The following is a 27,046-nucleotide window of genomic DNA, read 5'->3' on the forward strand; positions in this document are numbered from 1 at the left end:
TAGCTATCCCTCCCAATTTTGTGTCATCTGCAAATTTGATCAGCATTCCCTGCACCTCCTCCTCCAAGTCATTAATAAAAACGTTGAAGAGCACTGGGCCCAGGACTGAGCCCTGCGGTACCCCACTCGTTACCTCTCCCCAGTTTGAGAAGGTCCCATTGAGAAGCACTGTTTGAGTCCGATTTTGTAGCCAACTGTGGATCCACCGGATCGTTGTTTCATCTAGCCCACTTTGAGCTAGTTTGCTCATCAGGATATCATGGGGCACTTTGTCGAAAGCTTTGCTGAAGTTGAGGTATATGATGTCTACAGCATTCCCACGGTCTACAAGGGAGGTTACTTGATCAAAAAATGAGATCAGATTTGTCTTGCAGGACTTGTTTTTGACAAATCCATGTTGACTTCGAGTAATCACGGCATTGTTGTCAAGGTGCTTCCAGATGGATTGCTTTATGATCTGCTCCAGAATTTTCCCAGGGATTGATGTCAGACTGACTGGTGTGTAGTTCCCAGGTTCCTCCTTTTTACCCTTTTTGAAGATAGGGACAACGTTAGCCCTCCTCCAGTCATCTGGCACTTCCCCCATCCTCCATGATTTCTCAAAGAGAATAGACAGCGGTTCTGAGAGTTCTTCTGCCAGTTCCTTTATGACTCTAGGATGCAGTTCATCTGGCCCTGGAGATTTGAACTCATTCAAAGTAATGAGGTGTTCCTTGACCATATGCCTGTCGATCTCAAGCTGCAATCCTGCCCCTTCAGCCTGTACTTCGCCTTTGCCAGGGGGGTCATAGACCCTCTTTTGGGAGAAGACTGAGCCAAAGTAGGAATTGAGCACCTCTGCCTTTTCTTTGTCATCTGTTATCGTTTTGCCGTCCTTATTTAATAGCTGAACCACCATTTCTTTCCTCTGCCTTTTACTATGCACGTAGCTGAAGAAAGCCTTTTTGTTGTTTTTAACATCCTTCGCTAACCTCATCTCATTCTCAGCTTTAGCCTTCCTGACGCCATCCCTGCAATTCTGTGCTATCTGCCTGTACTCTTCCTTTGTTACTTGGCCTTCTTTCCACTTCCTATATGTGTCCTTTTTTGTTTTCAGGTCATCCCTAAGCTTATTGTGAAGCCACATTGGCTTCTTCTGTTGTCTTCCACCTTTTCTTCTTGTTGGAATTGTTTGTGATTGTGCCTTGAGAATTTCCTTTTTTAAAAGCTCCCACCCATCTTGGACTCCTTTTCTCGCTAGCATTGCTTGCCATGGGACCTTACTGATCATTGTTCTGAGTTTATGAAAATCAGCTTTCCTAAAATCCAGGGTACGCGTTTGACTACATCGGCTTTTGCTTCCCTTAGAACCAAGAACTCAAGTACAACATGGTTGCTTTCCCCCAGAGTTCCTGAAACTGCTACTTTATCCACTAAGTCATCTCTGTTGGTTAGGATCAAGTCAAGGATAGCCGATCCTCTAGTTCCTTCCTCAACTTTTTGTAGGAGGAAGTTATCCGCCACACAAGTCAGGAATTTCCTGGAGGGGCCATGTTTTGCAGAATTTGTCTCCCAACAAATATCAAGGAAATTGAAGTGCCCCATTACTCCTACATCATGCTTCCTTAAAACATTGGCTATTTGCTTTTCAAAAGTTTCATCCTTGTCTTCTCCTTGATTGGGTGGGCGGTAGTAGACTCCGACCACCATGTTCCTTTAATTCTTTGCTCCATTTATTTCAACCCAGATGCTCTCGATGGGGCTACCAAGCTCCTCCTCCTGTCTTTCTGTGCAGAGATACGTATTTTTCACATACAGTGCAACCCCACCTCCCTTTCTGTTCCTCCTGTTCTTTTTGAACAAGTTATATCCTTCAATTGCTGTATTCCAGTCATGAGAGTCATCCCACCAAGTCTCAGTTATACCTATCAGGTCATAATTTCCCTCTTGTATTAAGAGTTCAAGTTTGTTCTGTTTGTTTCCCATACTCTGGGCATTAGTATATAGACATCGAAGACCATGTGCTTCATAGTCTGGCTTTCTTCCTACATGTGTCTGAAGACTATTATTGGGTGTTATCAGAGCTGTTCTCTCCATTGCAGTGCATGCGCCTATGTCCATCGTTACCCCCAACATTACATCTCCCTTCCCCGTAGGATTCAGTTTAAAGCCCTCCTGATGAAGTTCTTCATGCTGTGGCCAAACACATTCTTCCCATCCTTTGTGAGGTGCAACCCATCCCTAGCCAACAGCCCATCTTCCAGGAAGTATAGCCCGTGGTCCCAGAATCCAAATCTCTCTCGTTGGCACCACCTTCGTAGCCAGTCATTCACCCGGAGTATTTTTCGTTCCCTTTCTATCCCTCTTCTAACTACTGGAAGGATGGATGAGAAGACTAACTGGGCCCCAAAGTTCTTGAGTTTCCTTCCCAAAGCTTCAAAGTCTGACGTGATCTCTTCGTAGCTCCGCTTGGCGGTATCATTTGTTCCCACATGGATGAGAAGAAAGGGATACCTGTCAGTGGGCTTTATGAGTGCAGGCAACCTTTCAGTCACGTCTCTAATCTGTCCTCCCGGGGGACAACATACCTGGCGAGTCCATGGGTCTTCGCGACATACTTGGGTCTCGACCCCACGCAGCAAGGAGTCTCCCACTACTACCACTCTTCTCTTCTTCTTCTTGTAGGCCTGGGTTTCATCGCCTCTGTTTGACTGACCTTCAGCCTCTTGCTCACTCTCATGCAGGTTCCCCTGTGATTCTTCCTCTGCAGGCTGTCCTCCAGTCTCATCTGCAAGTACCTGGAATTGGTTCCACAGCTCCACTGCTTCCACCGGTGCAGAGTGGCATCTAGTTCTTCTTCTCCTAACTGTCACCCTTTTCCAAGGAGTATCCTCTATTCCATTTTTCTTCATCTCTGCATTTCCCACTGCCTCATCTTGCTGTTGCTCTTCAAGCTTCTGGTCTGCCCTTTGCTGCTGTAGTTCCCCCATTCTGTCCATGAACTCTTCGTGTTCTCTTATTCCCCGGGAGGGTCGACAGTTGCCGCTCCAGTCCACTTACTTTTTCCTCCAGCAGCGTGATCAACTTGCACTTGTTGCAGGTGTAGGCCATGTTGTTCCCCGGCAAGAAAACAAACATTGCACACACCTTGCAGGTCACCACCACTGGAGAGTCCTGTTCTTCCATTGCCTCTTTTCCCTTTTTGTGTCTAGCTTTGTGACTGTTCTAGACTAGCCTGTGCCTGCTCCTCTACTCAGTAGAGGTTAAAAGCAGAGTCCCACTGGTGTGGAAGTGTGTGTTACAAGACAAATAAATGGAAAAAAGTTAGTTAAAAAAAATAAAACATTAAAATAATTAAAAAAAAATGTTAGGGGCCTCCCCCTTGACCTCCCCTGCCGAACTCCCATGGCCAACTCCTGTTTGCTCCCCCTGTTCGCCCCCCCTGTTCGCTCGCTTTCTGGGAGCTTGCCTGCTTCTGTAGTCCTTGGACCAGCTGGAGCAGCTTGCTCTGCTCTGCTCTGCTCTGCTCAGCTGGGAGGCGGGAAACAGACTGAAGCTTCCCGCCCAGTCAGCTGCTGGGAGTACTCAGGCCACACCCCTCCAATTCAGTTGGAGCTCTCAGAAGCACCTGGTGAGCTCACAGCCAATCAGAAGGATAAAGGGCAGCCCCCTGGGCTTCCTGCAACCCACTTACCTCTTAGCCTCTGTCTCCTTTGTCTCTTCAACCACTGCAACTCCCCTGGCCAACTCCTGTTTGCTCCCCCTGTTTGCTCGCTCTCTGGGAGCTTGCCTGCTTCTGTAGTCCCTGGACCAGCTGGAGCAGTAGTAGTCTAATCACGAAATTACCAGCGCATGTACTACTGTGGCTAGCTTATCCCTGTCCAGGAAAGGCTGGAACTGGCGGATCAGCTGAAGCTGGCTCCAAGTACACCGGGCCACAGAGTCCACCTGGGGCTCCAGTGATAGGAATGGGTCTAGGAGTACTCCCAAGCTATGCACCTGCTCCTTCAGGGGGAGTGCAACCCCATCCAGGACAGGTCGCTTACCCAATTCCCAGATTCGGGAACCACCAATCCACAGAGCTTCCGTCTTGTCAGGATTTAGCTTCAGTTTATTGGCCCTCATCCAGGTTATTGCAGTCTCCAGGCACTGGTCCAGCATCTTCACCGCCCTAGCTAGCTCTGATGACAAGGAGAAGTAGGTTGTCAGTCAGAGCAACCAAGGCCGTATCTTGGCCTGAAACCAGACTGAAATGGGTCCAGATAATCAGTTTCCTCCAAGAACGTCTGAAGCTGCCCAGCCACCACATGCTCAAGCACCTTGCCCCAAAAGGGGATATTAACGATGGAGCAGTAGTTCTCACATACCTCTGGATCCAGGGAGGTCCTCTTAAGGCATAAATCCTTAGGAAGTTGTCAAGTTGAAATGAGCAGGAGTTCATGAGCACTAAAACTATAAAAGTATTGTGACACCTTAAAGAGTAAATGCCTTTATTGTGGTGTGATGTTTCATAGTAACAACAGTATTTGTCATATGCTCAGCTCTGTCCATACTACCTATATTTGCCCCGTGTGTGCACAGATGTGTACACTGGAGCTTGAGTAGTACACAAATGATTTTAAATTATGGTTTGGTTACAGAATAAAGGCCTGAAAAGGATTTTCTCGGGTATTCAACCGACTGGGATCCCTCATCTGGGAAATTACCTTGGTGCTATCACAAGTTGGGTGAAGCTACAGGAAGAATGCAACTCTGTGTTATACAGCATTGTAGACCTCCACTCCCTCACGATACCAAGAGAGCCTACCATTTTGCGCACAAGCATCCTAGACATCACTGCAGCTCTCCTTGCCTGTGGCATAAATCCACAGCAAAGTCTCCTTTTCCAGCAATCTCAGGTCAGTATGTCTCTCTGATTTACTAAGCCCTTTTGAGACGCCCACATCTTTCACTGGGGCAAAGTATAGCTCCAGGGAAGACCATTTTTTTCTTTGTGCTAGTATCTAGATATCTACTTTAGAAGTCAAAGCCAGTTTTCAATACAGTGCTGAAGCTGGTTACTTGTTGGTAGTGGGGAAGGTGATCCATCAAGTACTTGGGTCCTGAGCTATTTAGGGTCTTTTAGGGTTTTTAGGGTCTGAGCTATTTAGGTTTATATTAGTGCTAACACCTTGAATTGGGCCCAGTACCTCACTGACAGCCAGTGTAGAGATTTCAAGACTTGTGTTTGGCCACAGCATGAAGAACTTCATCAGGAGGGCTTTAAACTGAATCCTACGGGGAAGGGAGATGTAATGTTGGGGGTAACAATGGACGTAGGCGCATGCACTGCAATGGAGAGAACAGCTCTGATAGCGTCCAATAATAGTCTTCAGACACAGGTAGGAAGAAAGCCAGACTATGAAGCACATGGTCTTCGATGTCTATATACTAATGCCCAGAGTATGGGAAACAAACAGAACGAACTTGAACTCTTAATACAGGAGGGAAATTATGACTTGATAGGTATAACTGAGACTTGGTGGGATGACTCTCATGACTGGAATACAGCAGTTGAAGGATATAACTTGTTCAAAAAGAACAGGAGGAACAGAAAGGGAGGCGGGGTTGCACTGTATGTGAAAAATACATATCTCTGCACAGAAAGACAGGAGGAGGAGCTTGGTAGCCCCATCGAGAGCATCTGGGTTGAAATAAATGGAGCAAAGAATAAAAGGAACCTGGTGGTCGGAGTCTACTACCGGCCACCCAATCAAGGAGAAGACAAGGATGAAACTTTTGAAAAGCAAATAGCCAATGTTTTAAGGAAGCATGATGTAGTAGTAATGGGGGACTTCAATTTCCCCGATATTTGTTGGGAGACAAATTCTGCAAAACATGGCCCCTCCAGGAAATTCCTGACTTGTGTGGCGGATAACTTCCTCCTACAGAAAGTAGAGGAAGGAACTAGAGGATCGGCTATCCTTGACTTGATCCTAACCAACAGAGATGACTTAGTGGATAAAGTAGCAGTTACAGGAACTCTGGGGGAAAGCGACCATGTTGTGCTTGAGTTTTTGGTTCTAAGGGAAGCAAAAGCCGAGTGTACTCAAACGCGTACCCTGGATTTTAGGAAAGCTGATTTTAATAAACTCAGAACAATGATCAGTAAGGTCCCATGGCAAGCAATGCTAGCGAGAAAAGGAGTCCAAGATGGGTGGGAACTTTTAAAAAAGGAAATTCTCAATGCACAATCACAAACAATTCCAACAAGAAGAAAAGGTGGAAGACAACAGAAGAAGCCAATGTGGCTTCACAAAAAGCTTAGGGATGACCTGAAAACAAAAAAGGACACATATAGGAAGTGGAAAGAAGGCCAAGTAACAAAGGAAGAGTACAGGCAGGTAGCACAGAATTGCAGGGATGGCGTCAGGAAGGCTAAAGCGGAGAACGAGGTGAGGTTAGCGAGGGATGCTAAAAACAACAAAAAGGCTTTCTTCAGCTACGTGCATAGTAAAAGGCAGAGGAAAGAAATGGTTGTTCAGCTATTAAATAAGGATGGCAAAATGATAACAGAGGACAAAGAGAAGGCAGAGGTGCTCAATTCCTACTTTGGCTCAGTCTTCTCCCAAAAGAGGGTCTATGACCCCCCTGGCAAAGGCGAAGTACAGGCTGAAGGGGCAGGATTGCAGCTTGAGATCGACAGGCATATGGTCAAGGAACACCTCATTACTTTGAATGAGTTCAAATCTCCAGGGCCAGATGAACTGCATCCTAGAGTCATAAAGGAACTGGCAGAAGAACTCTCAGAACCGCTGTCTATTCTCTTTGAGAAATCATGGAGGACAGGGGAAGTGCCAGATGACTGGAGGAGGGCTAACGTTGTCCCTATCTTCAAAAAGGGTAAAAAGGAGGAACCTGGGAACTACAGACCAGTCAGTCTGACATCAATCCCTGGGAAAATTCTGGAGCAGATCATAAAGCAATCCATCTGGAAGCACCTTGACAACAATGCCGTGATTACTCGAAGCCAACATGGATTTGTCAAAAACAAGTCCTGCCAGACAAATCTGATCTCATTTTTTGATCAAGTAACCTCCCTTGTAGACCGTGGGAATGCTGTAGACATCATATACCTCGACTTCAGCAAAGCTTTCGACAAAGTGCCCCATGATATCCTGATGAGCAAACTAGCTCGAAGTGGGCTAGATGAAACAACGATCATGTGGATCCACAGTTGGCTACAGAATCGGACTCAAAGAGTGCTTATCAATGGGACCTTCTCAAGCTGGGGAGAGGTAACGAGTGGGGTACCGCAGGGCTCAGTCCTGGGCCCAGTGCTCTTCAACATTTTTATTAATGACTTGGAGGAGGAGGTGCAGGGAATGCTGATCAAATTTGCAGATGACACAAAATTGGGAGGGATAGCTAATACTTTGGAAGACAGAAACAAAATTCAAAGTGATCTGGATAGACTGGAGTGCTGGGCAGAAAACAACAGAATGGCATTTAATAGGGATAAATGCCAAGTTCTGCACCTAGGAAAAAGAAACCAAATGCACAGTTACAAGATGGGGGATACGTGGCTCAACCACACTACGAGCGAGAAGGATCTTGGAATTGTCGTCGATCACAAGCTGAATATGAGCCAACAGTGTGATGTGGCTGCAAAAAAGGCAAATGCTATTTTGGGCTGCATTCATAGAAGCATCGCTTCCAAATCCCGGGAAGTACTAGTTCCCCTCTACTCAGCACTGGTTAGGCCTCATCTGGAGTACTGTGTCCAGTTCTGGGCACCACACTTTAAGAAGGATGCAGACAAGCTGGAGAGGGTTCAAAGGAGGGCAACAAAGATGATCAGGGGACTGGAAACAAAGCCCTATGAAGAGAGACTGAAAGAACTGGGCATGTTTAGCCTTGAGAAGAGAAGACTGAGGGGAGATATGATAGCACTCTTCAAGTACTTGAAAGGTTGTCACAAAGAAGAAGGCCAGGATCTCTTCTTGATCATCCCAGAGTGCAGGACACGGAATAATGGGCTCAAGTTACAGGAAGCCAGATTCCGACTGAACATCAGGAAAAACTTCCTGAGTGTCAGAGCAATACGGCAATGGAACCAATTACCTGGGGAGGTGGTGGGCTCTCCCACACTGGAGGCCTTCAAGACGAGGCTGGACAGCCATTTGTCAGGGATGCTCTGACTTGGATTCCTGCATTGAGCAGGGGGTTGGACTCGATGGCCTTGTAGGCCCCTTCCAACCCTACTATTCTATGATTCTATGTGTGATATGCTCACATCCCACTGTCCCTGTCAGCACACAGGCAGTAGCATTGTGCATCAGCTGCAGCTTCCAGACCATGTTCAGGGGAAGCCTTATGTAGAGAGCATTGCAGTAGTCATTTGGGATGTTCTCAGAGTGTGGACTACAGTCACCAGATTATCCTGGTTCATGAATTGCCAAAGCTGGCAAAAGCACTCCTCACCACAGGTTATGTGGGCCTCCAGCAATAGCTTTGAATCAAGGAATACTCCAAATCTATGTACCTGTTCCATCAGGGGAGTGCTATCTCAGTCAGAATGGGCCTTTTGCCTAATTCCCGGGCCCAGAAACCGTCTACCCACAGAGCCTCCCATCTTATCAGAATTCAGTTTCAGTTTATTGGCCTTCATCCAGTCCACCACTGTCTTGAGGCACTGCTCCAGAACTTGTACAGGCTCTCTTGATTCAGGTGAAATGTAGAGACAGATCTGGGTGGCATCCACATATTGGTGACACCACTCTCCAAATTCCTCATGCTGATAGAAGGATGCTGGGAGTTGTAGTCCAACATATCTAGAGGGCACCAGGTTGGGAATGGTTGAATTAGTATGTCAACAGTTTTCAGTACCTTTGTTTCTTTTCTAAATTTAAATAACTTAAGGGAAGTACATGCTGTTACTTTTAAATTTTTTACAGGTATTCCAATAAAAATATCTACATAATATAGCATTTCAGTCATATTAAGTGTGCTTTAATTTCCCCCCTCAAATATTTCAGATGAAATACAGATGTATCGGGACAAAAAAAATTACACGGGGTACATTGGGGGGGGGGGTTGTTCTTTATTTTACTTGAATGTAGTAAACATGCTAAATTAGATCACTCACAAGTGATTTTCTGATCCAAATGGATTTTTTTCTGATGCAAACTGAAAATTGGCCTAATTTGCATAGGAATATTTTCTAGTTCAAAGTTGCCAGAAAACCTACATCACTGGAAGTAAATCCCACTTAATGAGTCCAAATTCCAGTTGTTTACAAGCCCCACCCCCTAAGTAAAATTAAGTTTTAAACATTGCTTTCCAGTTCTGTCCAATTACTCTAGAAATTATCTCATTGTTATAGTAGTATTATGGTGGTATTTTATTTATTTAACATTTTTAGGCTGCCTTTAAGCGTGGAACCTTCTCATAATAAAAGAAGCAGTACAATAAAACAGCATAAATCAGTAAAAATTGGATTTTTTGGATAATAGAAAATAATGGTTGGCGATGAAGCTCTGGCATGCTTTATTGACATCCTTTCCTTCCATAGATGAATGAGGTGAGAATTTAAAGTACAGAATTTGGCAATTTTACACACACACACACAGAGTCTGCAAAAGAGAAAACCTGAAGTAAATGTATGCTGCAGTTTTGGAAACCCCCCTCTCTAGCTTCAGTATCTTGAAGTTTTATGAGGAGTTCTATGAGATTATTCCAATGGGTAATGTTAATGGAAAGAAGTGAATCAGATAAGTAAGTAGGTAGCACTGTTATAGCGTTTATAAGTTGTTAGACTGTGTATGTGACTAGATTTGGATGCTTGGATGACACATTAACCCATGATGGTTTATTTGCCCTAGTAGGTGTAGCATGGCGTCTGCGTGGTGTTTTTGTCACCCATGGTGGCTTGTTTACCCAAAATAAGCCACCCTGGGAACACATGGTCTGCAAAGTGAGTTATTTTACACACAGTGGGTTGACTTGTCTGCCAGCCCATCATAGGTAAAGGGCAGGCCAGCGAGCCTCTTGGCAAGAGCGTCAGAAATCCCTGCCGCTCTTGCCCAGTGGGACTGCGATTGCCATTTGCGATCGTGCCAAAGCCCCCCCTTCCCGGCTCCAATTGGGGTTGGGTCCCCATTATTGGTATGTTCCTGGTCCTGTTTTTGCGCTGGAAACCTCGCCCACACTTCCCCGTAAGTTTTCCCATGTCTGCAAATGAGGCTTCCCATTTGCACACATGGGGAAAATGGTTTTTTCCCTTTGGTGTCCCAGTCTTGTGCAGGTGCACACCAGTGGGAAACGAATGGATACTGGACTGCTATGCAATGGATAATGGAACAAAGGCACACAAAAATTGTTGCTTCCTCAGAAGAAATGGGTGTGAGGGTGCCAGGCATGGGGAGGAGTGGAAGAGGGTGCAGGCACCTCCACGCACCCACCCCTCCCTGTGCCTGGCATGCTCATTTCCATTAAAGAAAAGGAGCGCTTTCACAGCTTCCTGTAGCGTTGGTTGTCTCCAGCATACTCCTGGGAGCTGTCATTTTTGACAGCTGTCAAAACCGACGCGGAGGCAATGATTGCAACAGGGTCTGGATACCAGTTGTCCCTGTCTGCACCCCTGTATGTTTGGGCAACATTCAGGGATGCAAGCGGGGGGGAGCCGGTATCGATCAGTTTTCCGCTGGTGCGAACCTGCGCAGGACGAAGAAACCGAAGGAAAAAAATTAACAATTTTCCCCATGTGTGCAAATGGGAAGTCCCATTTGCGGACATGGGAAAAATTATGGAGAAGTGTGGCAATGTTCCTGGTCCTGATTTGTGCAAAAACGGGACTAGGAACATTTTTAAAAAGGGACCTGACCTTGATTGTGATCAGAGCCAGGAAAGGGGACTTGGTGGCAAACAAGGCAGGTCTGCTGCCAGCTCCTTTGGGATGTGGGCTAGAGGACTGAGGGGAATAAGTGGGTGGGGAATAAGCTGCGCACAGTAGCTTATTTTTCCGATAGTCTCTCAGTAGGCTATTGGAAATAAACTACTGTGTGTAGTTTATAAGCCACCATGGGTGACATGTGAACCCAGCCTATGTTTCTGAATGGGTAGTATATGAACGAAGAAGTGTAAAAGGAAATTAAAAGGGAATAAATAAGGAGAAACTATTGAACACACACAAAAAATATCACATTGGAAAATTTGTGCAAGTCTGTGCTTGTTTGTTTTTATTTATTGAATTTCTAGGAAGCTTTTAGTCCTTCGTGGGGTTTTACAACTTCAGCAAAAAAATAAAAAAATGGTTAAAATAGCTAAAAAAATTCCCTAACAAACCAAAACAGCACATACGAGAGGATGGTTACAATACACCAGAAGCGAAGCCTTTGCAGCATTTGATTCCAGATCAATATTTGCTGCCTCATAAGAGAGGGGAAGAAAGAACTTCTATGGAAGCATTAGGAGGGCTAATGTTGTCCCTATCTCCAAAAAGGGTAAAAAGGAGGAACCTGGGAACTACAGATGAGTCAGTCTGACATCAATCCCTGGGAAAGTTCTGGAGCAATTGATAAAGCAACCCATCTGTAAGCACCTTGAAAACAATACAGTGATTACTCAAAGCCAACATGGATTTGTCAAGAACAAATCCTGCCAGACGAATCTGATCTCATGTTTTGATAGTCACCTCCCTTGTGGACCGTGGGAATGCTGTAGACATCATATACCTCGACTTCAGCAAAGCTTTCGACAAAGTGCCCCATGATATCCTGATGAGTAAACTAGCTCAAAGTGGGCTAGACGAAACAGCGATCTGGTGGATCCACAGTTGGCTACAGAATCGGACTCAAAGAGTGCTTATCAATGGGATCCTCTCAAACTGGGAAGAGGTAACAAGGGGGTATTGCAGGGCTCAGTCCTGGGCCCAGTGCTCTTCAATATCTTTATTAATGACTTGGAGGAGGAGGTGCAGGGAATGCTGATCAGATTTGCAGATGACACAAAATTGGGCGGGATAGCTAATACTTTGGAAGACAGAAACAAAATTCAAAGTGATCCGGATAGACTGGAGCACTGGGCAGAAAACAACAGAATGAAATTTAATAGAGATAAATGCCAAGTTCTGCACCTAGGAAAAAGAAACCAAATGCACAGTTACTAGATGGGGGATACGTGGCTCAACAACACTACAAGTGAGAAGGATCTTGGAATTGTTGTCGATCACAAGCTGAATATGAGCCAACAATGTGATGTGGCTGCAAAAAAGGCCAATGCTCTTTTGGGCTGCATTCATAGAAGCATAGCTTCCAAATCCCGGGAAATACTAGTTCCCCTCTACTCAGCACTGGTTAGGCATCATCTGGAGTACTGTGTCCAGTTCTGGGCACCACACTTTAAGAAGGATGCAGACCAACTGGAGAGGTTTCAGAGGAGGGCAACAAAGGTGATCAGGGGACTGGAAACAAAGCCCTATGAAGAGAGACTGAAAGAACTGGGCATGTTTAGCCTTGAGAAGAGAAGACTGAGGGGAGGTATGATAGCACTCTTCAAGTACTTGAAAGGTTGTCCCAGAGAGGAAGGCCAGGATCTCTTCTTGATCATCCCAGAGTGCAGGACACGGAATAATGCGCTGAAGTTACGGGAAGCCAGATTCTGGCCAAACATCAGGAAAAACCTCCTGACTGTTAGAGCAATACGACAATGGAACCACTTACCTAAGGAGGTGGTGGGCTCTCCCACACTGTAGGCGTTCAAGACAAGGCTGGACAGCCATCTGTCAGGGATGCTCTGACTTGGATTCCTGCACTGAGCAGGGGGTTGGACTCGATGGCCTTGTAGGCCCCTTCCAACCCTACTATTCTATGATTCTATGATTCTATGGAATACACACACTCTACTAAATAGAGAATTTCTAACCCAACCTGACCAAAAAGAGTTATTTACTGAGAGAATATATAGATAAGCTAAACTGTCTGATAACACTGCCAAAATAAGTGTGTGTGTATCTTATATCACCCAGTTTATTGGACGTTAATTCAGCAGCCTTTACAGGAACTGGAGTAGATCCAGTCCTTAAAGGCAGGTCTGGCTCCAAGTTTTTGTGGGCCCCTTCCGTTCCTCTTCATATCACACCCCTCCTTTTAAACTAAAGCCTTGGCCAATGTAGCAAGTCCTTATTGTCAAAGAAAAAACAATAGAAACTTTTGAACGTCACTGGTTACCTTTTTAACTTTTTTTGTGAACAATATATAAGGTAGGGAGGGATAAACAAAAAATGCATGCATCTAAACTAAACAACTTAAATGTTATCCCTTTTTGCAGTTAGAAATGCATTCTCATTGCTGTGTATTGCAACAAAACGTTGATGTGACTTATGGAACCTGAAAGACCAGCATATTAGACTAATATATAACGCACCCATCCCTGCAGTATTCCAGGAATTCCAGAGAATTAATATGGAATGAAACTAAAACACTTTCTGGCTTACTTTTCTAGCAGCAAAAAGTTGAATCACAGAATCGAACTCTACACGTTCCTCTTCTTGTGATTCAGTTGACAAGACTGCTAAGGAATTTAGTCGTTCTTGAGTTATTTGTGATCTGAAGTAGTTTTTAATGAGTTTCATTTTGCTGAAGTTCCTTTCAACTGATGCAACTGACACTGGAATTGTCAGCAACAGCTTCAGAGCTGTTGCTAAAAACAACATAAAAATCACCTTGCTAAGAGGTTCATCCAAAAAAAGAGGGTATTGGGTGGGGGTTTAGAAGTATGTCATTGGTTTTGTCTAGGTTCACTTTTATTTCTTGTTGGTAGTTTTAGGCTGCAAGCCTATATCCTCCTAGCTGGGAATAAGTATATTGAATTCAGTGGGGTTTACTTCTGAGTATTTTGCAGCCATTTATAGCCATTTGCAGCTACTCATAAATGCTGCCATACAGTAAGGCTGCATCCTGTACACACTTACCTGAGAGTAAGTCCCATTGACGTCAGTGGGCATATTTTCTGAGTAGGCATGTATAGGATTGCACTGTAAGAGTTTTAAAATAATTAAATTATTGTAATCATTTTATTACTATTAATAATTAACTACTTTTTGCCATGGGCAAAAAGTGTTGGAAAACTGTTTTTTTTTAAAAAATGCATCATTTAATCTGCTTGCAGCCTAGCTAGCTGTGCTTAGTGCCCCCCTCCTCCTCATGCCTTCTTCTTGCTTCCTCATTTGGACACACACAGCTTGATGAGAGGGGGCTGGGGGCAGCTTTCACACTCTGTGCTACCTCATGGGGCAGCCTCCTCGCTCGGGCTGCTCACTGGCCAGGTGGACCGGCCTGCAGCATCTCTGTTCTTCCTCATGCACAAGATGCAAGCAGTGGCTGGATGACTAACTGGTGTGGGGCGCAGGAGCAGCCGCCTCATTTGTGCTGAGTCACAGCAGTGGGCAGCTCATCAGCCAGCACCTTGGCTCCTCCTGCAGGTCCTGCTGGCAACACAGCTCAGTGGGTGGGTGGCAGGCACACACAGCAGCTACAAATACCCAGCTTGCTGCCGTGCTTGGGCAGAGCCAAGCAACTCAGCTGCTGGCACAGCCTCTATCCTCCGCCCACCTCCACCTTAAAAGTTCATTTGGCAGCTCCATGAGCTAGTAGGTGAGCTCCTGCTGCTGCTGCCGCCGCCTAGCCATATCTCTTCCCGAAGCGCGTGGTGTGCGCGGGGTAATCTTTTGCTTTACTGTGCACAGATGGAGGCTTGAGCTGTGGCTGGGACCTGGTCCTGAAAGTTGAAAGAATGAGCGTGGATGCAGCAGCAGCAGTCGCAGCAATTGCTTTCGTTTCAAAGCTGCAGCTCAGCATGGAAAGGTCTCTGAAAAAGCTGCAGCCTTGACGAATTGGCGGTGGGCCCTTCTGAGCCCCAAACCCATCAGCAATAGCTTCACCTTGCCAGTCTTTGCCACCAGCCCTCCTTTATAGCTAATGTTTCGGATATTTTAGAATGTCTGTTTTACAAATGCGTAAGCAGAACACTTTCGGAGCTAAGACTCCTAAAAATAGGCAGCAAAATGACAGATCTTGCATCTGATTTCCAGAGCACCACTGTTTTAGCTATGGTTGCATGCCAGTTTTAGCTAACTCTAGAAAAGTTCTCTCTGTGTGTCCAGATTCAAATGGCAAAACTGGCACAAATTTGTTACTCAGTTTTACCTTCCAGCTGAAGGGTGTCACCTTGCAAACTCCCTCTGGACAATATTAGGGTGGTTTTTGTTTTTGCTTTGCTCCTGTTGGTCAGTATCAACTATCATCCCTGACTATTAGCAAGCAATCAGCTTGGTAAAGAAAGACCACAGCTGGAAGATGACAGCTCCTAACAAGACCTTCTATTTAACTATGTCTGCACCCTGTCTGTCTATGGGGTGTATAGTGTAGTGGACAGAATGTTGGACTTGAATCTGGATTTAGAACCTCCCCTTGGTCATGAAGCTCAGTGGTCAGATTTGTTGAGAGGATAAAATGGGAAAACCCATGTAATGCTTCCTGAGCACCTTGGAGGAAGGTTGGGACATACATGTGAAATTCATTCAAGATTCAGTATATTATATTTTACTGATTTTAAAAATGTATCTCTATTTCTGTAGAAAAAGCACCCCAGATGGATAACAATAGACAAACAATAAAGAAAGAAAACAAGTAAAGCAAATACGTATAACACAACAAAACATCTCTAAGCTCTGAATCTAAAATTACAATAAAGATATTAATCAAGAAATGTTACACCTGTGCGAAAAGAGATTTTGCTTATCTGTCCTGGACAGTCACCATGAGTCATCAAGAAACAGTGGCTGGGTTTGCGTGATGGCTTGCAGCATGTGGGCGCCCCATTCTGCAACCCAACCCCTGCTCATAGGTTCTTGTGTTGTCTGAACCCGGCGAGGGTGGGTTGCTGGTGTGGTTAACAAACCACCCAGAACCCTTGGGCTGTTCTAGGTTTATGGATGGTTTGTTAATCATGCCAACAACCCAACCTCACTAGATTCAGATGGCACAAGAACTTACGAGCGAGGGTTGGGTTACGGAATGGATGCCTTTCCGTGCCCGGCACGTTCTGCAAGCCAAGGTGGCTTGAATTGATTGTGCAAGCCTGTCCAGTGTAATGCTAATTTCATTCAATAGTAGTGGTTGGAGATAGGTGGGAAGGGAAACACAGAATTCTATCAGGAGGCTGGCCGAGCCAAAATTTGACAGATTAAAACTGAGAATTTTTGGAATAACTGAATGAAGTGGTTGTAGGAAAGAGACTTTCTTGAATAGGAGAAACAGAATCTGACTTCTCAATATGAACAACAAATATTGAATTGGTGCCCAGTGAGAGCTCTGGAGACCAGTAGGGCAGTGCAACATATTGGATGATCACATCTTTGGGGAAATGTGATCAGCTAATGGACATAGCTAGCTTCCTATGGGAAACAATAAATAGTGGTATTTGTAATGTTGATGTTCTTCCAAGTATTTTTAGCTAAGCTGCAGGAAACATTTTCAGAGGAAGATAATATCTATACAGAAAACAGCCTCTTCCATCAGGAGACATGAAAGTTTTTGAGCTGCTACATATTAGATCACTGCCCTGGTTCAGGTTTCTAGTGAAGAGTTTGTTTTAGCTAGTATGCTACCAGCAGCATCTTTTACAGTGCAACCCTATACATCTACTCAGAAGTAAATCCCATTGAGTTCAGTGGAGCTTCCTCCCAGTCAGGATGGATTGATTTAAATCAAAGCAATTTAAATCAGCAAGAAAAAAGGCTGATTTAAATCAAGTTTGCCATTGAAACTTTTTCATATATTTCCCGCAGAATCTGACCACTAAACTTTGTTAATTTACAACTAAGTACGGTATTATTTACATTGTTTCATTGTTACAAGCAGGCTTTGCATCTCTTTGTCTCACTGTATATATTTAGCATGCTTTTCTTATTTGCCTATAGAGGAACTGTTTTTAACACATTCTTATGACAAGCCCCCGTGACAGTTTGAGGTTAACCATGCAATCTTTTACATGGCTTCTCAGAAATGTGTTCCATTGAGTTCAATGAGGTTTACTCCCACTCAGGTGGTTTTACGAGTGCAGCCTAAATATGGGGATACAGGCAGATGCATACAGGACAATTTTGTCTTATTTTTCTTTCCGGTCTTGCTCCTTTCTGCTTCGGCCCAGCCTTGCCCTAAAAAAAAACAAAGTAGGAAACAAAAATGAAATGCTCATGACTGATAGTTTGAAATAAGGTTTGAACTAGGCACACTAGTTCCGTTTATTTTCATCAGGGGAAAATAAAATGCCCATATTTAGGTAGAGTATAAATATTCATATTTGAGAATTAATCAGATTGGTCCTTCATTTGGACAGAAAAGCCTCCTTTAACTCAGTGTATCTGGTAGTGGCATTGACTCAGTTTAGAAATTAACTATACAGCTAACATGCTTATATCCAGATTATTTAATGTTAACCTAATTATTATTTAAGAGAAACTTAGAATTTACTTTAAAAAAAATCTGATTTAAAGAAAAAATGTTTTTTCTGATTTTTTTTTTTTTAAACACCAGTGCTCTGTGAGAACTAACTTCCCTGCCTTGCTTGGCCTGGCCCCCCCACCACAGACGTACAGAATAGCAACAATCCTATCCAGCCGGTGTCTTTGCAAATGTGACTTTAGTTGCAGAAACACGAACAAAACCCCCAGAATTTTCAAGAAAAAAATGGACAGAGCCGTTTACATGAAATGAGAAAATAAAATAAATGTCCCTGTTTGACTGAATTTCCTACCAGCGTGTATAAGAACATAAGAACCATCTGGATCAAACCAAAGGCCTATTTAAGTCCAGCATTCTGTTCACCCACTGGCCAACCAGATGCCTGTGGGAAACCTCCAGGTAGGACATGAGTGCAGGTGCACCCTCCCACTTGGGTTCCCCAGCAACTGTTCTGAATAGGTATACTGCCCTTGGTACTGAAAGTCGCATATAGCCATCATGACTAGTAGCTGTTGATAGCTGTATCCTCTATGAATTTTTCTAATCCCCTTTTAAAGCCATCCAAATTGGATGGATCACCATGTCTTGTATAAATTTGCCAGAGCCATTAATTCATTTTTATGAGACTGCAAGTGTAGGTTTAGCTTGTTTATGATGAGACTTAATTATAACTATGCTATTTTGAGAGAAATCTGGTATTTTATAAATATTTAGGATTTTTAAACATTCAATTTAAATTTTAAAAATCTGATTTATTTATCTTTTAAGGTAAGTGTATGTAGCATTTCAGACTTAGGACACAATCCTGTATTACTCAGTGGCACTTACATCTGAGTAGGCATCCATAGGATTGCACTGTTAGTCTATTATTTGTCATTGTGGATAAAACTCTATAGAATGTGTGTGATTGGTAAAGAACCTATATCTATTTGTTCATTACAAATGCAACTTAGATAATACTTTTTCCTAAGACTGTATGGTTTGACATCTTTCTGACTACTATAAAAACTTCTGCCTATTGCTGGTTGAATATCGGCAAATACTTGTATATAAAAGCTAGTGACATAGGTTTTCGGAAAACTGTGAATCAGAAAATCTAATAGACATATTTCCAGAAAATGTTCCTATGCAAATTATTGCATAGAAAAATGTTCTCATATATGAGCAGTCAATGCAAATTGTTGTTGTTCAGTTGTTAAGTCGTGTCCAACTCTTCGTGACCCCATGGACCATAGCACGCCAGGCCTTCCTGTCCTCCGCTCTCTCCAGGAGTGTACTCAAGTTCATCAATGCAAATTACCCCGTGCAAATTAGGTTTCTTTTCATAGGGTAATTTGCATCAGAAAACGTTCAGTTTGCATTGGAAAATTTTCTGATGCCTTAGAGTGAACAAATTTGGCATGTTTATTTTATTTGTATTTAGTAAACAACAAAGCTAAAAACTACCCATATTTTTTTTGTCTCAGTACACCACAATAAAAACTACCCATATTTTTTTTGTCTCAGTACACCACAAGTATCTGACCTGAAATATTTGAGTAAAAAAATTAAAGCACACTTAATGTGATTTAAGTGTTAAATTATAGAGCTGTTTTAATTGGAATAGTTGTAGAAATGTAAAGACATTGACCTGGTTCGCATGTAACAACAACACAAAGTATGGGTCCTGGGTTGTCATTAGGTGCGAGCCCTACACTATGGTTTAACTATGGGTTATTAACCACCCATAGCTAAACCATAGTGCAGGGTTCCACATAACAACCCATAATTCAACAACAAATACATGCTTGAGGGGGAAGAGTGCATGATTTGTAGTATCATCTGAAATAAGCCTCTTTCGAACCATGTTCGTTCTAGTCCCATTCACAAGTATTCAACAATATTTTCTTAAACTGTTTCTATTTTGTGTTGTGTACAATTTCAAATTTTTCTAGCTTTTTCTTTCTCTATTCCCATCAGTAGTGGATACTTCCTCTTGTTCACTTAGTTTTCCTTCAGTGGTTAGTTATATCATAAATGTTTATTTGTGTATATAATCTTTTTCTAGTGATTGCCATCTGCCATCAGTCAGTGCCAGCTATTTTTAGAGTGTTAATTTTGCACATTCTTACTTTTGGTGTTTAAATTGCCCTAGCTTTATGTCTTAACTTTGAACTTAGCAGTGATTTAAGATACTGACTTAAGTTCAGCATGGTGCTTTTACGAAGAATTAAATTCTGAATAATACCTTGCTCTGGGGACAAGGGTTTGAGATCAGCAAGCCTGATTGGGGATTGTTGTTTTCTGTTCTCAGAGGCTTCATATTAAATATAAGAAACCACCAAGAACACAACGCATTAAAATCCTTATTAAATCAAATGTTTTATCAAGTGGGGAAGGCCAGTCTATTATCCATAATGCTGCAGTGTTTACTTGGTTGGTGGCTAACACTGAAACTGCTCATGTGAAACCTGATGCTGTCGCACCAGAATGATAGTGAGGTATAACCATGAATTGTAAAATTAATTCTTCTCTTTTACTACTGTTGCTATGCTGATTTATGTTGTGTTCATATGTCTCACCATTCTGTTGGGAAGGCTGACCAGTAGGGATGTGTGTCAGTTTCAGATGAAGCCCAAAGCCTAAGCAGAATTGGAGCACTTCATTCTGGTTCTGTTGCTTCCTTAGGCAAAGTGGGCTTCCCTCCAAAGCCAGCAAAACTGAAGCCACTCCAGAATGAGGCTTCGTTGTCAGTGACATGGGAGCTGCAGAAACTTTCCTTCAAATCTAGTGTCTTTTAAGTTTCGTTTCTCTAAAATGGTGTGCGAGATGGTGTGCGGAAGGTTAAGTGACTGATAGCTCCACCTTTTATTCCTAGAGTACATTTTATCAGGTGCTCCAATCTCTGTGTTTTGGGGGAGGGCAAGGGTGGGACTATGAGATGGATGTTCTTCCAATGCCACCAGGCTTCACTGTTTAAAAAGCCTTAAACTGGTTTTCAAGTATGGTAACTCCCTAGCCTGTGCACCTATCCTTCCGAAACACGGCAGGTGTTTTGCCTGGCAACATCTGTGCGCTGTATCCCATTTTCATATAGATTGCTGAAAAAACCATATGGGGAGGGAAGGGGAAACATATTACTCCCCCTCCCAAAAAATGAGGACTCCCCTGCCACATGAACCGCTCTACCTATCCTTCTGAAGCTTTGCAGTTTTCTTACTTGGGGATACCTCTAGGGTGTCTATCATTTTCAGAACAATGCTCCACAAGGAACATAGAGGGATAAGTGCATCTCTTTTGGAGACCCCTATATGTCAAGGCTGCTTGTGCACTAAAACTCCTGCAGCTATCATTCTGAAATTTGGCAGGCTTGATCCCCTCAGATGGGACAGCTAGCGCTGCAATTTTCATCCAATTCTGTCAAGAAATACAGAAGGAGGAAGAGTGTGGTTTTCTGTTCCAGCATCCTGTCTCCAACTTTCCCCAAGGAAAGTCCCAGAAGGTCCATACAGCTCCAGTAGATAAGGAGGGCAGGAAACTGGATGCTATGGGCCGCAAGCTGTGTTCTCAGCGACACTCAGGTTAATGGTCGCTAATTACCAGCTATATATGACCTGGTACAACCTTTTTCTGTGGGAGACAGTTGTCACTCTTTTTGAACACCTTGCCGAGGATAATAACAAGCTGCATGCTATTTGTGACAGCCCATGTCCTCTCCAGGTGATCTCGATATACCTGCACTTTGACAACTGGCTCCTGATGGTGCCAGTTTTGGTGTGCCTCACCCACCACCTTGCTCTGGCACTGCTCATTATGCTTGCACTTGACACCAACATCCCAACATATCCAGTTCACTGGGGCCATCTTGGATTCGAACACTAACTGTGGGGGTGCTTACCATCTGACAGTGTGCTAGCATTTGCATGTTCAGTGTGCTAGCATTTGCATGTTCAAGCACATGTCACACTAGGAGACCACTGCTGCCAGTGTCCAGAAACTGCTTGGATGGATGGCAGCGACTACAGCAGTCACCACCTCCACTTGCCCCTCCCGTTTCTCCTCTATTTGACAAGCAGGCCCCCGTGAATGGACGTGTTTGCCAGGGTGCACTGCTGCCAGTGCCGCAAGCCCTGCAGTAGAGCTGAACCAGATGTGGGATTGCTGAGAGATGCATTTCTTTAATGCTGGGGTGCTCCTTTAATGCTCCTTCACATCATTCCACCTTTCCCTCTGAGCACACAGGTCCTTGTCACAATTTGTTGGGAACATGTGGACTGCATTTTTCTGATGCCATGGTGACTGCCAGCCATGGTTTGCTCTCCTCCTTAGAATGTCTTGCAGGGGATTTCTGCTGTTGCTCCATGTCCTGGATCTGCTCACATTGGACTGGGTCAGGGTTTGTCATCCAGATCGACACACGGTTTGACTTATGGCATGGCGGATCTGGCCACCGTACCACAAGATGTAAATCAAATGCTAGAGGCGACCAGAAAGCTTTCATCCCACAAATCATATGTGGCTAAGTAGAACTGTAGAACTGTTTTGACAGTTATGCCTGTAACGTAGGCATTGATCTGTTTTGGTGCTTGTTGCAGTTTCTCCCCTCCTTCCATTTGAAGGGCGTGGCTTTTTCCTCCATTAAGGTGTATTTGTCATTGAGAATCCCACGGTTCTCACTGTCTTTGGCCAAGCTTTTTCTCAAGAGTCTCCATAACTTGCCCGACACCAGCATGGAGCCTCTCCGTGGTGCTGAAGGCACTCATGTCTAGACCTTTTGAGCTGTTGGTGACCAGTGACCTTCACCTCCTGACTTGGAAAATGGTGTTTTAGTAGCCATTACCTCGGCTTGTCAATCCAGTGAGCTTTGTGAACTCCACATGGAACAGCATACCTTATTTTTCATTGAGACAAGGTTGTGCTATGACCTGACATGGCTTTCCTGTACAAGGTGGTATCTGCTTCCCACCTCAGTCAATATCTTGTGCTAACCACCTTTTCCTTGAATCCAACGACTCCCTTGGATTTGCCTCTCCACTGCCTTGATGTTAGATGAGCTCTTGTGTTTTACATGTCCTGTCCGGAGGGATTTCAGAAATCCTACAGACTGCTCTTCTGTTATGAGGGACAGCGTAAAGGACTTCCAATTTCTTCTCTGTATGGGTGGTGCAAGTTATTTGGCTTGCAGGTCTTTCATTACAGGAGTAATGAAAGTACGGGCACGTTCTATTTAAAAGCTGTCTATGTTGACACTGTTTCTGACAGGGCATTCCAATTCTGGACCTGTACTATGCTGCTGTATGGTTGCAACCCTCTACCTTCCCTCATGCATTGGGCAGGGGGTTGGACTCGATGGCCTTGTAGGCCCCTTCCAACCCTACTATTCTATGATTCTATGATCATCATAGATTAAATTCCAGGGCAGATTCACCTTCCGGGGATTAGAGTATTAGTATGCTATGGTCTGGCAAATTGCCATAATGGAAAAAATACCACACAAGTTGAAGGTGGCCAGGGGTCAAAGCAAATATGATTCATTCCATGTGATATGGTTTGACTTTTTTTGCATATACGAACGGAACAGAACATCAATATTTGATTCCCTCGCACTATAAAACCCTATGGCTTTTATAAGGAAGAAAACAGATGAATAATCCTGTCTGTTAAAACATCTAGTAGAACCAACAAGAATTACCTGTGAACTCTGTATACCCATTAAAATATAACTGTATGGTAAGAAGATGTAATCCTGATGGAATGTGTTTTATTTTAGTTTTTATTTTATTTTAGTTTTGTTTTGTTAATATTATTGAAATTCAGTAAAATTTGCATACAAAAAAAATTAAATTCCAGTGCACAAGCTGCTGTCTCGTTTGGTCAGGTGGTTCTTTCTTCGGTCTTTGCTGGAGGCAGCTACTTGCTACCACTAAGTTAGCTTGCCAGTTGCCCATTTATGTGTTGCATAGAGACCACGAGGACAGATTGTTTACCTGTAACTGTAGTTCTTTGAGTGGTCATCTTTGCATTCACACAACTCACCCACCATCCCCTCCTCTGTGCCGAAACTGGTGGTACTCTTTGATTTTGTGGCATCATGGTGGTCTCATGGAACTGAGGGAAAGTGGCAGGACCATGCTCTCTGGGCATGTGCACTGGGATGGTGGAGGTGGGTTCCTGCCAAAATTGCTCAGCTATAGAAGGTTCCTGAATGGGGTTCCATAGGCACAGAGCCCATATGTGTAAACACGCAGATGGCCACTCAGTTATAGGTAAGCAACCTTTCTTTGTAATGCAAAAACTCCAAAGTGTAGGGCGATTGAAAGTGTGGCTTCTTCACAGTGCAGAAAAAGACTAGAGGTACTTTAGATACAATAGAACCTCTTCAAGTTAGATATCCCCCTTTGAAAACAACCAAAATACAGATGCATCCAGCTGTTTCTTAGCATTTCATGTTGGAGACGGACAATGGTTTTTAATAGAATTGAAGGTGGTATAATAGAATCGTAAAACAGTAAGGTTGGAAGGGGCCTATAAGACCATTGAGTCCAACCCACTGCTCAATGCAGGAATCCAAGTCAGAGCATCCCTGACAGATGGCTGTCTAGCCTCATCTTGAATGCCTCCATTGTGGGAGAGTCCACTGCCTCCCTAGGTAATTGGCTCCATTGTCGTATTGCTCTAACAGTCAGGAAGTTTTTCCTGATGTTCAGCCAAAATATGGGTTCGTTTAACTTGAGCCCATTATTCCATGTCCTGCATGCTGGGATGATCGAGAAGAGATCCTGGCCTTCCTCTCTGTGACATCCTTTCAAGTACTTGAAAAGCACTATCATATCTCCCCTCAGTCTTCTCTTCTCAAGGCTAAACATGCCCAGTTCTTTCAGTCTCTCTTCATAGGGCTTTGTTTCCAGTCCCCTGATCATCTTTGTTGCCCTCCTCTGAACCCTCTCCAGCTTGTCAGCATCCTTCTTAAAGTGTGGTGTCCAGAACTCAACACAGTACTTCAGATGAGGCGTAACCAGTGCTGAGTAGAGGGGAACTAGTACTTCCCAGGATTTGGAAGCTATACTTCTGTTAATGCAGCCCAAAATACTATTTGCCTTTTTTGCAGCTGCATCACATTGTTGGCTCATATTCAGGTTGTGATCGACAACAATTCCAAGATCTTTCTTGCTTGTAGTGTTGTTGAGCCAAGTATCCCCCATCTTGTAACTGTGCATTCGGTTTCTTTTTCCTAGGTACAGAACTTGGCATTTATCCCTATTAAATGTCATTCTGTTGTTTTCTGCCCAGCACTCCGGTCTATCAGTTTGAATTTTGTTTCTCTCTTCCAGGGTATTGGCTATCCTGCCCAATTTTGTGTCATCTGCAAATCTGATCAGCATTCCCTGCACCTCCTCCTCCAAGTCATTAATAAAGATATTGAAGAGCACTGGGCCCAGGACTGAGCCCTGCAAAACCCCCTTGTTACCTCTTCCCAGTTTGAGAGGATCCCATTGATAAGCACTCTTTGAGTCCGATTCTGTAGCCAACAGTGGATCCACCGGATCGTTGTTTCATCTAGCCCACTTTGAGCTAGTTTGCTCATCAGGATATCATGGGGCACTTCGTCGAAAGCTTTGCTGAAGTCAAGGTATATTATGTCCACAGCATTTCCGCAGTCCACAAGGGAGGTTACCTGATCAAAACATGAGATCAGATTCGTCTGGCAGGATTTGTTCTTGACAAATCCATGTTGGCTTCGACTAATCACTGCATTGTTTTCAAGGTGCTTCCAGATGGATTGCTGTATCATCTGCTCCAGAATTTTCCCAGGGATTGTTGTCAGACTGACTGGACTGTAGTACCCAGGTTCCTCCTTTTTACCCTTTTTGATTATAGGGACGTCATTAGCCCTCCTCCAGTCATCTGGCACTTCACCTGTGCGCCATGATTTCTCAAAGATAATAGACAGTGGTTCTGAGAGTTCCTCTGCCAGTTCCTTTATTACTGTAGGATGCAGTTCATCTGGCTCTGGAGATTTGAACTCATTTAAAGTAAGTAGGTATTCCTTGACAATATGCCTGTCAGTCTCAAGCTGCAATTCTGCCCCTTCAGCCTGCACTTCACCTTTGCCAGGGGGGTCATAGACCCTCTTTGGGGAGAAGACTGAGCCAAAGTAGGAACTGAGCACTTCTGCCTTTTCTTGCCACCTGTTATCATTTTGCCATCCTTATTGAATAGCTGAATCACCATTTCTTTCCTCTGTCTTTTAGTATGCATGTATCTGAAGAAAGCCTTTTTGTTGCTTTTAGGATCCTTCGCTAACCTCAGCTCGTTCTCAGCTTTAGCCTTCCTGACGCCATCCCTGGAATTCTGTGCTACCTGCCTGTACTCTTCCTTTGTTGCTTGGCGTTCTCTCTACTTCCTATATGTGTGCTTTTTTATTTTCAGGTCATCTCTAAGCTTTTTGTGAAGCCACATTGGCTTCTTCTGTTGTCTTCAACCTTTTTTTCTTGTTGGAATGGTTTGTAATTGTGCCTTTAGAAATTCCTTTTTTAAAAACTCCCACCCATCTTGGACCCCTTTTCTCGTTAGAGTCGCTTGCCATGGGACTTTACTTACCATTGTTTTGAGTTTATTAAAATTGCCTTTCCTAAAATCCAGGGTACGCGTTTGGCTACACTCGACCTTTGCTTCCCTTAGAACCAAGAACTCAAGTATAACATGGTCGCTTTTCCCCAGAGTTCCTGTAACTGCTACTTTATCCACTAAGTCATCTCTGTTGGTTAAGATCAAGTCAAGGATAGCCGATCCTCTAGTTCCTTCCTCCACTTTCTGCAGGAGGAATTTATCAGCAACACAAGTCAGGAATTTCTTGGAGGGGCCATGTTTTGCAGAATTTGTCTCCCAACAAATATCGGGGAAATTGAAGTCCCCCGTCACTACTACATCATGCTTCCTTGAAACATTGGCGATCTGCTTTTCAAAAGTTTCATCCTCGTCTTCTCCTTGATTGGGTGGGCGGTAGTAGACTCCGACCACCATGTTCCTTTAATTCTTTGCTCCATTTATTTTAACCCAGATGCTCTCGATGAGGTTACCAAGTTCATCCTCCTGTATTTCTGTGCAGAGATATGTATTTTTTAACATATAGTGCAACTCCACCTCCCTTTCTTTTCCTCTTGTTCTTTTTGAACAAGTTATATCCTTCAATTGCTGTATTCCAGTCATGAGGGTCATCCCACCAAGTTTCAGTTACATCAATCAAGTCATAATTTCCCTCCTGTATTAAGAGTTCAAGTTCGTTCTGTTTGTTTCCCATAGTCTGGGCATCAATATATAGACTTCTAAGACCATGTGCTTCATGGTCTGGCTTTCTTCCTACATGTTTCTGAAGACTATTATTGGGCGCTATTAGAGCTGTTCTCTCCATTGCGGTGCATGAGCCTTCATCCATTGTTACCCCCAACTTTACGTCTCCCTTCCCCCTACGATTTAATTTTAAGCCCTTCTGATAAAGTTCTTCATGCTGTGGCCAAACACATTCTTCCCAGTCTTTGTGAGGTGCAACCCATTCCTTGCCAGCAGTCCATCTTCCAGGAAGT

The 27,046-nt window shown here is 43.8% G+C and overlaps 1 protein-coding gene across 1 annotated transcript in view; it reads left to right on the plus strand.

Moving 5' to 3' along the window:
- WARS2 (tryptophanyl tRNA synthetase 2, mitochondrial) overlaps positions 1-27,046 on the plus strand; it is a 60,668-nt gene that overhangs the window by 18,667 nt on the left and 14,955 nt on the right. The window contains exon 2 of the mRNA XM_084835261.1: positions 4,620-4,877. Coding sequence (XP_084691387.1) covers positions 4,620-4,877 — 258 coding nt within the window. The remainder of the gene's footprint in view (positions 1-4,619; positions 4,878-27,046) is intronic.

The sequence above is a fragment of the Heloderma suspectum genome, chromosome 2, assembly GCF_057233095.1.
Source record: "Heloderma suspectum isolate Gila_16-S chromosome 2, 16-S_ref, whole genome shotgun sequence".
Taxonomy (NCBI): Eukaryota; Metazoa; Chordata; class Lepidosauria; order Squamata; family Helodermatidae; genus Heloderma; species Heloderma suspectum.